This window comes from Phacochoerus africanus, chromosome 8 (genome assembly GCF_016906955.1).
Source record: "Phacochoerus africanus isolate WHEZ1 chromosome 8, ROS_Pafr_v1, whole genome shotgun sequence".
In the NCBI taxonomy this organism is placed as follows: domain Eukaryota; kingdom Metazoa; phylum Chordata; class Mammalia; order Artiodactyla; family Suidae; genus Phacochoerus; species Phacochoerus africanus.
The window spans coordinates 158,817,861-158,828,870 of NC_062551.1; the positions used below are offsets into that span (position 1 = coordinate 158,817,861).

The 11,010-nt window shown below is 44.3% G+C and overlaps 1 protein-coding gene across 1 annotated transcript in view; it reads right to left on the reverse strand.

The window, feature by feature from the left end:
- SCP2 (sterol carrier protein 2) overlaps nucleotides 1–11,010 on the reverse strand; it is a 121,777-nt gene extending 110,767 nt beyond the window's left edge. The window contains exon 1 of the mRNA XM_047789075.1: nucleotides 10,829–11,010. Coding sequence (XP_047645031.1) covers nucleotides 10,829–10,888 — 60 coding nt within the window. The 5' untranslated portion in view covers nucleotides 10,889–11,010. The remainder of the gene's footprint in view (nucleotides 1–10,828) is intronic.

An 11,010-nucleotide genomic window follows, 5' to 3' on the forward strand; every position in this document is an offset into this window, starting at 1 on the left:
CTCCACATCCTCTCCAGCACTGGTTGTTTGTTGACTTGTTAGTGATGACCACTCTAATTGGTGAAGGTGGTACCTCACTGTAGTTCTGATTTGCATTTCTCTAATAATTAGAAATGTTGAGGAGTTCCCGTCGTGGTGCATGGGAAACAAATCCAACTAGGAACCATGAGGTTGCGGGTTCGATCCCTGGCCTCGCTCAGTGAATTAAGGATCTGGTGTTGCCGTGAGCTGTGGTGTAGGTTGCAGATGCGGCTCGGATCTGGCATTGCTGTGGCTCTGGTGTAGTCCAGTGGCAACAGCTCTGATTAGACCCCTAGCCTGGGAACCTCCATATGCGGCAGGTGCGGCCCTGAAATGAGAAAAGACAAAAGAAAGAAAGAAAGAAAGAAAGAAAGAAAGAAAGAGAGAGAGAGAGAGAGAGAGAGAGAGAGAGAGAGAGAAAGAAAGAAAGAAAGAAAGAAAGAAGAAAGAAAGAAAGAAAGAAAGAAAGAAGAGAGAGAGAAAGAGAGAAAGAGAGAAAGAGAGAAAAAGAAAGAGAGAAAGAAGTGTTGAGCATTTTTTCATGTGCCTACTGGCCATCTGAATGTCTTCTTTGGAGAAATGTTTATTTTGGTCTTCTGCCCATTTTTCCATTGGGTTGTTCGTTTTTTTTGTCGTTGAGTTGAATGAGTTGTCTGTATATTTTTGAGACTGAGTTTTTGTTGGTTGCATCATGTGCAAAGATATTCTCCCATTCTGTGGGCTGTCTTTTCTTTCTTTCTTTTTTTTTTTTTTGGCTTTTGTCTTTTTAGGGCCGCACCTGCAGCATATGGAGGTTCCCAGGCTAGGGGTCTAGTTGGAGCTGTAGCCGTGGGCCTACACCAGAGCCACAGCAACGCCAGATCCGAGCCACATCTGTGACCTACACCACAGCTCACGGCAACACCAGATCCTTAACCCACTGAGCAAGGCCAGGGATGGAACCTGCAACCTCATGGTTCCTAGTCGGATTCGTTAACCACTGAGCCACGACGGGAACTCCTGTCTTTTCATTTTTTTAATGGTTTCCTTTATGGAGGTACCTCAGAAAACTAAATATAGAACTACCAGCATTGCCGTGAGCTGTGGTGCAGGTCTCAGACATGGCTCGGATCTGGCATTGCTATGGCTGTGGCGTAGGCCGGCAGCAACAGCTCTGATTAGACCCCTAGCCTGGGAACCTCCATATGCAGCGGGTGTGGCCCTAAAAGGACAAAAGACAAAAAAAAAAAAAGAACGGCCACATGATCCAGCAATCCCACTCCTGGGCATATCCAAACAAAATTTTCATTGAGAAAGATACATGCACCCCTATATTCACTGCCACACTATTCAAAATAGTCAAGACATGGAAACAACCCAGATGTCCACTAACAGATGAATGGATTAAGAAGATGTGGTACATATATACAATAAAATGCTATTCAGCCATAAAAAGGACAAAATAATGCCATTTGCAGCAACATGAATAGAACTAGAGATTCTCATACTAAGTGAAGTAAGCCAGAAAGAGAAAGACAAATACCATATGATATCACCTATATGTGGAGTCTAAAATATGACGCAAATGATCTATCTACAAAACAGAAACCTATCATGGACCATGGGGGGCAGAATTATGTTTGCCAGGGAAGAGGGGGAGAGACGGGGATGGATGGGGAGTTTGGGGTCAGCAGATGCCGACTGCTACATTTGGAATGGATGGGTGATGGGGTCCTGCTGTACAGCACAGGGAATTGTGCCCAGTCTCTTGGGCTAGAACATAATCAAAAATGAAAAAAAAATAAAAAGGAATGTGTGCATATGGGCAGTTGGGTCACTTTACTACACAGCAGAAATTGAAGGAACATTGCAAGTCAACTATAATTTCAAAAAAATTTTAATTACATCTTTAAGGATGAGTAGAAGTTGGGCAAATGAAAGAAAAGGAAATTTTAGAGCAAAAGCCTAGAAGTGAGAGAATTTGGCAATTTTATATGCAAATAATTTTATCCTACAGAGGCTGAAACGCATAATGGGAAACGGCAAGTGATAAGGACAGAAAAGTTACTTGGGACCAAACAATGATAACTACTAACATTTACTGGGCCCTTACTCTCTTACTCACTGTACTAAGCACTTCACACATATTAACTTGTTTAATCCTCACAACAACCCTAATAATACCATTATTATTACAATTTTAAGATAAGAAAACTAAGGCACAGAGAGATTAAATCACTTGCCCAAAGAAACACAGTTCATTGAGAGGAATTTCAATTACAGGCAATCTGGCTACAGAACCAACTCACAAGTGACCTTTACATGTTCTCCTGGGCTTTGTCCTGAAGACACTGAATTCTTTTTTTTTCTTTTTTTGGCTGCCCTGCGACATATGGAGTGTCCAGGCCAGGGATCAGATCCTAGTTGCAACTGCAGCCTATGCCACAGCTGTTGCAATGCCAGAGCCTCAACACACTGCGCTAGGTGGCGGGGGGGAACCTTCGTCCCTGAACTCCAGAGATGACGCACATACTGTTGCACCACAGCAGGAACGCCAACAACGGATTTTTTAAAAAGAGACTGAAATAAAACAAAGAGATACACTACAATACCAAAGGCCGGCAAGGATATGGAGCAGCAGGAACTCGCATTCGTTGGTGATGGGAATGCCAAATGGTACAGACACTGTGGGAGACAGTTTGACAGTGTCTTACAAAATCCCCTCTTAACGTATTATCCAGCAACTGTTCTCCTTAGTATTTAATGAGTTAAAAACTTAAGTTCATAGAGAACAGACTTATGGTTGCCAAGGGCTGGGAGTGTGGGATTAGCAAATGCACACCACTATATATATAGGATGGATAAACAAGGTCCTACTGTATAGCACAGGGAGCTATAGTCCATATCCGATGATAAATCATAATGGAAAAGAACATATATATATCCATGCGTCACCTTGCTGTACAGCAGAAATAACACAACATCGTAAAGCAAGCATGCTTCAACAAAAAAAATTTTTTTAAACTTATGTTCACACAAAAACCTGCCCACAGATGTTTATAGTAGCTTTATTTATAACTGGCAAATCTGGAGGCAACCAAGATGTCTAGCAGGTGAAAGGGTAAATAAACAGAGGTACAACCAGATAACAGAAGGTTATTCAGCACTAAAAAGATATGAGCTATCAAACCATGGAAAGACATGGAGGAATTTTAAATGTTTATTACTAAGTGAAGAAGCCAATCTGAAAAGACTATGTATACTGCATGATTCCAACTATAAGACATTCTAGAAAAGGCAAAACTCTGGAGACAGTAAAAAGATCAATAGTTGTCAGGGGATAAAGGGAGGCAGAGCACAGAGGACTTTCAGGGCAGTGAGACTACTCTTTAAGATGAGGAATACAGGTCATCATATATTTGCCCAAACTCAGAGAATAAAAACACCAACAGTGAGCCCTAATAGAAACTTTGGACTTTGAGTAATGCTGATGGGTCAATACGGGTTCATCGATTTTAACAACTGTGCCACTCTGATGCTGATTATTGACAGCGGGCAAGGCTGTACACATGTGGGGGCAGGGAGCATGTAGGAACTCTGTACTTTCTGTACTTTCTGCTCAATTTTGCAACCTGAAACCGCTTTGAAAAATAGAGACCTATTTTTAAAAGACAAAGACGGGGCTGAGAAGGCTTGCACATTAGATCGTTCTAAATGCACTGTTGAGAATGAAAGAAGGGGAGTTCTCATTGTGGTGCAGTGGAAACAAATCTGACTAGGAACCATGAGGTTGCGGGTTCAATCCCCGGCCTTACTCAGTGGGTTAAGGATCTGGCGTTGCCGTGAGATGTGGTGTAGGTCGCAGACGCAGCTGGGATCTGGTGTTGCTGTGGCCATGGCCTAGGCTGGTGGCTACAGCTCCGACTCGACCCCTAGCCTGGGAACCTCCATATGCCGTGGGTTCGGCCCTAAAAAGGCAAAGAGACGAAAAAAGAGAAATTAAGGCCGAATCTCACAAACTTAACATTGAACAAAAGAGCCTAAACTATTCTATGCTATCAAAGGTCAGAAGCCAGGATAATGGTAACCCTTTGCAGGCAAGGAGTCAGTGGCTGCACAAGGGAAGAAGGCACAAGGGAATTTCTGAGGTGTTGGTAACATTCCATTTATATTTGTTTCTTCGTTTTTTATTTTTTTAATCAAAGAAATGCAAAAAATAAAAAATAAACACCTACCACAAAGTTTATAATAAAAATAGCAATCTTGAGCACAAATGAACCTATCTACAAAACAGAAACAGACTCACCAACACAGAGAACAGACTTGTGGTTACCAGGGAGGAGAGGGGAGGGAATGGGATAGATGGGGAGTTTCGGGTTAGTAGATGCAAACTATCGTATTTCGAACAGATAAACGACAAGGTCCCACTGTGTAGTACAGGGACTATATCCAATCTCCTGAGACAGACCATGATGGAAAATAATATTTTGAAAAAGAATGTGTGTGTGTGTGTGTGTGTGTGGCTGAGTCACTTTGCTGTAGCAGAAGTTGGCACATTTTAAATCAACTATACTTTAAAAAAAGTTATCTTGTTCCATGACCCTTCATCCACTAGCCTTACTTGCTCCCAAGACATGCATTTTCAATTCTTTTAGGTAGTTGTTTTCTTTTCTTTTCTTTTTTTTTTTTTTTTTGTCTTTTTAGGGTCACACCCAGGGCATATGGAGGCTCCCAGGCTAGGAGTCCAATCGGAGCTGTAGCTACCAGCCTATGCCACAACCACAGCAATGAGGGATCTGAGCTGATCTGTGACCTACACCACAGCTCACGGCAACGACGGATCCTTAACCCACTGAGCAAGACCAGGGATTGAACCTGCGTCCTCATGGATGCTAGTCGGGTTTGTTAACTGCTGAGCCAGGACGAGGCCTCCAATTCTTTTAGATATTTCTTTTATAAAATGTCATGTTCCTAAATAGTCTTATGCTATTATTTCTTTTTTAAAATCAATTTAGTACAACTATAAATGTCATAAATTCATTGAGTAATAAAAAATAAAATAAAAAATAAATAAAATCAATTTAAGAAATAATATCATAGTCTCCAATGGGGGCCAATGAGAAGCAGGTCTCTTAGGCCACCTCACAGAGACTTTTACAGTTCCCTCATCCTCCTCATGTGGGTGAATCAATTTTTTATTAAATTAGGACTCAGTGCTCTCCTTATTAATATTTCTTTCTGTTGGGCCACTACGATTTATCATACAATTTCATTTTGCTTTGTTTTTCCTGGAGTTAACTGCCCCATTTTTTAAAGTTTTAACCTTTTTATCATAAATAACAGAGATATAGGAAACCACACACACACACACACCCCTAATGAATTATTTTAAAGTAAACACTCTTGTAACCATTGACAAAGATTCTCTCCTTCACTAAATTCTAGCCAGGATCCTCTAAGCCTTCTTTTCTACTCAGTCTCAGCCTGGGCCTATAAAGACTTGGGGGACCCTGGCCCCAGTTAAAGTGCCCGCATGAGAAAACTCAAAGCCTAGCAAGAGAATTTCTTGCTTCTTTCGTCCAACACCTGAAGATAGGGCTGGCGTCCCAGCTTGGAAAAACGCCAATCAGCAAATCCAGATGGGTTTCACGTGAACTAACCTCCCCCCTTCCCACTTTATGTAAGTTTTCACTGCCCTGACCCTCCATCTGGCCCTCTGCACCCATGGGTTCTGTGTCTGTAAATACAGAGGGTCGATGAAAAGGGCTGAGCATCCATGGATTTGGTATCTGAGAGAGATCCTGGATCAATCCCCCAGTGACACCAAGGGACTACTGTACTGAGCCCTATTCACCACCCTCCTGATTCCCTTATTTTCCCTTTAAAATACCCAGTCACCTCTGTATAAAGTTAGCTCAGTTCCCTCTGCCCTCCTCTTGCCCTTTCGCAATGCCATACGACTGATTAAAATCTCTCCTGACATTGTACCTAATGTCCACGATTCCTCCCCCTCCCCAGGTATGTGGACGTCCCTTGGCCAGGGATCAAAGCCAGGCCACAGCAGCCACCCGATGATTCGGGTGACAACACCAAACCCTTAACCCGCTGTCCAGCTCTGTCTTTGACACCTACCTCCTAGACTAAAAAATTAAACCTTGCCTGCCAGAAACTCCTCTAATACTCTATCCCAATCTCAATCCCCATCCCACTCCCAGAGTAATTACTATCCCTATTCTTACAGTAATCACTTCCTTGGAGTATTTCATCACCCAGGTATCTACCTGTACACACTATAGTTCCGTCTTGCGTTTTTTACAAAATTTTATGGGCTTTTAAATGCTCTTTTTTGTGTGTGTGTGGGGGGGGTTCCCAGGCTAGGGGTCTAATCGGAGCGATTGCCTCCGGCCTACACCACAGCCACAGCAACACCAGATCTGAGCGGTGTCTGCGACCTACACCACAGCTCACAGCAACGCCGGATGCCCAACCCACTGGGCAGAGGCCAGGGATCAAACCCACAACCTCATGGTTCCTAGTCGGATTCGTTAATCACTGAGCCACGACAGGAACTCCTAAATTCTCTTTTAATCTACAGGTTCCCCTCCACTATTTTCTCTTCCTCTCAATGTATCTGTTAAAGAACCCAGAGCATTTGGCCTAGAGCTTCCCGGAGCCTGGGCTTTGTAGACTGAGAACTCATGCTGTTCCACAGGTTCTTCTGTTCTCTTTACTTCCTGCAAACTGGCAACTGGATCCAGAAGCTTGCATACGCACATTCTATCCCCTTGACAAAATTATAGGTGGTGGTGTATTCTTTCACCAGAAAACATGTAACACTGGATTACTGTCTTTGTGTTGTTAGCAGCTATTGGTGCTCGATGACTAGACCCAGCGATTCGCAAAACTCCTCAGCCTCAAGGCTACTTTACACTCTTAAAGACACTGAAGGTGCCAACGTGCTTTGATCCTAAGGGTTATATTTACCAATATTTACACTCTTGGCACTTAAGACAGGACATTTAATAAAAGCTTTCAATTCAATAAAAAATTAAACCCATTAATGTTAACATAAACAAAGAAAAATATGAAAGTATTTGTGAAAAAATAACGGTATTTCTCCTCCCCCCAAAAGAGACTGTTTGTCAAGGGAGGAACGCACAAGGCCACATTGGTAAAGCAAGAGAAAGATTTTTTGAGGCATCTGAAATGGATGGGCTGAGCTCAGGATGACAACAGCAGGGACTGCGAGGAGGCATTCGGCTTATAAGCGCTGGTGGTAGGAGAAACTTGGCAGAAACAATGTGTGGGCGGTGGGGGGGGGGCAGGTGTGGCAAAAGAGTGTGTGTCTCCTCCCCGTGTCTCATGCTGGATGAGTGTGACAACCGCCAAGGGCAGGGATTAACACAAGCAGGCAGGGTGGTCAATCATGCTTCACAAGTGACTTTCCATAGGTCCTTGTCCCCTGTTGCCCAACCTGAACAGTCTCATCGCCATCCCCCTAGGAACCTATCAGCATATAGCACACACTATATGTTTACTGAATATATGCTTAACTGATGAATAATTATAACAGCACCGTGTGTTAGAGATAGTATGGAAGAAACATGAGATTTTTACGTAATGCAATTTCAAAATTTAGGAACAGTATCAGATAGATAAGTTACTGGAGCTCCTGTGGTGCCTCTGCGGTAACAAACCCCAATTAGTATCCATGAGGATGCAGATTTGATCCCTGGCCTCTCTCAGTGGGTTAAGAATCTGGAGCTGTGCAAGCTGCAGCATAGGTTGCAGATGAGGGTCTGATCCAGCCTGACTATGGTGTAGGCTGGCAGGTGCAACTCTGATTCAACCCCTAGCCTAAGAACTTCCATATGCTACAGGTAAAAAGAAAAGGGAAAAAAAAGAGCCCAAAAAGTCCCCTTGCCTCTTCTGCCATAAATAGCTGTTATGAACCAGGAAGCAGGACCTCACCAAATCTGCCCGTGCCTTGGTATTGAACTTTCCAGCCTCCAGAACATTGAGAAGTAAATATTTCTTGTTTAAGCCACCCAGGTCATGGTACTGCTGTCACAGCAACCTGAACAGACTAAGACAGACGAGTTCTTGAAAACAGGAAGAGTTTAAATTGAAGGTAAGCAGTATAAACAAGGGGCTGTCAGCCAGGTGGTAGTTGTAATTTAGTTAAACCCCACTGACATGCACCACATGAATTCTATTTTACGATAAGAATGAACTTCCAGGAGTTTCCATCCTGATGCAGTGGTTAGCGAATCCTACTAGGAACCATGGGGTTGCAGGTTTGATCCCTGGCCTTGCTCAGTGGGTTAAGGATCTGGCATTGCCGTGACCCGTGGCGTAGGTCACAGACGCAGCTCAGATCCCGAGTTGCTGTGGCTCTGGCGTAGGCCAGCGGCTACGGCTCCGATTAGACTCCTAGCCTGGGAACCTCCATATGCCGTGGATGTGGCCCTAAAAAGACAAAAGAAAAAAAAAAAGAAAAGAATGAACTTCCAACACTGATAATAAAACCTCATTAAGAAAGCTTTAATTAAAAAAAGAGAGAGGAGTTCCCGTCGTGGCGCAGTGGTTAACGAATCCGACTAGGAACCATGAGGTTGCGGGTTTGGTCCCTGCCCTTGCTCAGTGGGTTAACGATCCGGCGTTGCCGTGAGCTGTGGTGTAGGTTGCAGACGCGGCTCGGATCCCGCGTTGCTGTGGCTCTGGTGTAGGCCGGTGGCTACAGCTCCAATTCGACCCCTAGCCTGGGAACCTCCATATGCCGCGGGAGCGGCCCAAGAAATAGCAACAACAACAACAATAACAACAACAAAAGACAAAAAATAAATAAATAAATAAATAAAATAAAATAAAATAAAAAAAGAGAGAGAACTTCAAGCAGTCTAGGAATTCAGCTATTTAAATTAAGAACCACAACACAGAAATCCGACCAGTTTCGACCTACAAACAAGTGCTTAAAGTATAATCTACTAAGCTCCCTCTTTTTTCATTAACCACTGCGCCACGACGGGAACTCCCTAAGCTCCTCTTCATTAAACCCTCTTCCAAGTTCCAAAAGATCAAAATCCAGAGGGAAGTACACTCACTGGTCTAGTAAGCACATCAAGAAAGCTACTCTCCCTACTCCCAATTTCCTCCCTGAAAATTGTTAACTAACACCTCCCACACCTCCACCTCCCAACTTGAGGAAAAATAAAAATATCTATTTCCCAAAGAGTTAGAAAACTCAGTGCTTTTCTACACAGACAATATAACCAGGCATTTAACAGCCCATGGTGGAGGATATGACTGCATCAATACACTTTAAAAGGTCTTACTGTCCACCTATACCAGAAGCCCCATCTCCCACGAAACAATCAGATGATCTCCAAGTGTCTACTTCATAATGTATTACTTGAAAAATAAATAAATAAATAAATAAATAAATAAATAAATAAATTAGTCCCCCTTGTGGCTCAGTGGTTAACGAATCCGACTAGGAACCATGAGGTTGTGGGTTCGATGCCTGGCCTCGCTCAGTGGGTTAAGGATCCAGCACTGCCATGAGCTGTGGTGTAGGTCACAGATTGGAGGTTCGGCTCTGGCGTTGCTATGGCTCTGGTGTAGGCCGGTGGGTACGGCTTCGATTCAACCCCTAGCCTGGGAACCTCCATATGCCTCGGGTGTGGGCCTAAAAAGACAAAAAGAGAGGGAAAAAAAAAGGTATTACCTGAGTTTTCTATTTATATGTTTTGATTGATGTGTGTACTCTCAGCCCACTGGGTAAGATAATAAAAAGCCTAAGTCTTTTTCCTCAGAAAGAGAACTTCTAGGAACTCTCTTTCAGAAAGCATATCCATTTAATATTTGTTTAACTAACATTCACTGAGGGTCTTCAGGCACGAGGCATTTTCAAGGTGCTAGAGGTATAGCAATGAATTAGGCAAGGTACACTCGGGAGATCTGACATGCTAATATAGGCATATAAACGGAATTTCAGGATAAAATAGGAAGTACTAAGACAGAGGTAAGTACAGAGCTCTGTGGGAAAGTCAGGAGGATCAGAGGCTTCTTGGAGAAGATCTGAATTGATCTTTTAAAAATGCGAATAAGTTAACCAAGTGAAGACAAGTAGTGAAAACAATAGAAAGCAAAGCATCCGAGGCATAAAAAATGTGTGGTGCGAAAAAGGCGGTTTGGCGTTATTAGAGAACAGGGCTGGTGCGGGTGCCAAGAACTGAGACGGTAGGGGGAGCCTCTGGCCTCCCGAATACCACGCCGTGCACCCCCTGAGAAACACAAAGGTTAGAAGATCCAGAAAACCCGCCACGCGTGGCGAGACGCAGAGCATTACTCACGCCTCTCCTCCTCATCCACACTTGGAACAGGCCCTGAGAAGGGACCCACAGGGAATATTCATGGCAGTGCAAACTGGCGACATTCATGACCTGCTCTCCTTTCGGGTGTCAAGCGGGCCTTGCCACAGTCAAAGATCCACAAACCTTACGATTCCACTCAGATTCAAAGGTGCTACGGACTTTGGGTTATCTTGGGGATCCTTCACAAACAGCGACATCCGGGGAGGAAAAGGAACGGAGGAACGTACGGCCAAAGGAACAAGCCTGCGACATTACGATCCTGCAAAGTCATCTTACATCACAACCCATCTCACAACCTACCCGAGTCGCCACTCTGTCGCCCCCAGGACCAAGGCCAAGGCCGAGCTGGGCGGTGGGGGTGCCCCGGGAGCCCTCCGGGTAGGCAGGACCGACTGACACACAACGCCAAGCCCCGATCTGCCCACCTGCGGGGGTCCCACTGCTCTGTTTACCTTGGTCATGCCGACCCCCACCACAAATACACGGCGGGGCAGAGACGTGGCCAAAGGCATAGCTCAAACGGTTCCAGGTACAGGATGGCACAGCGAGTGTCACACAGCCTGCCCGACTCGGTCGCAGGCTGATAGAGCCTACCCCCGAGCTCTTAAGTAGCAGGGCACCGGAAGCAGGCAGG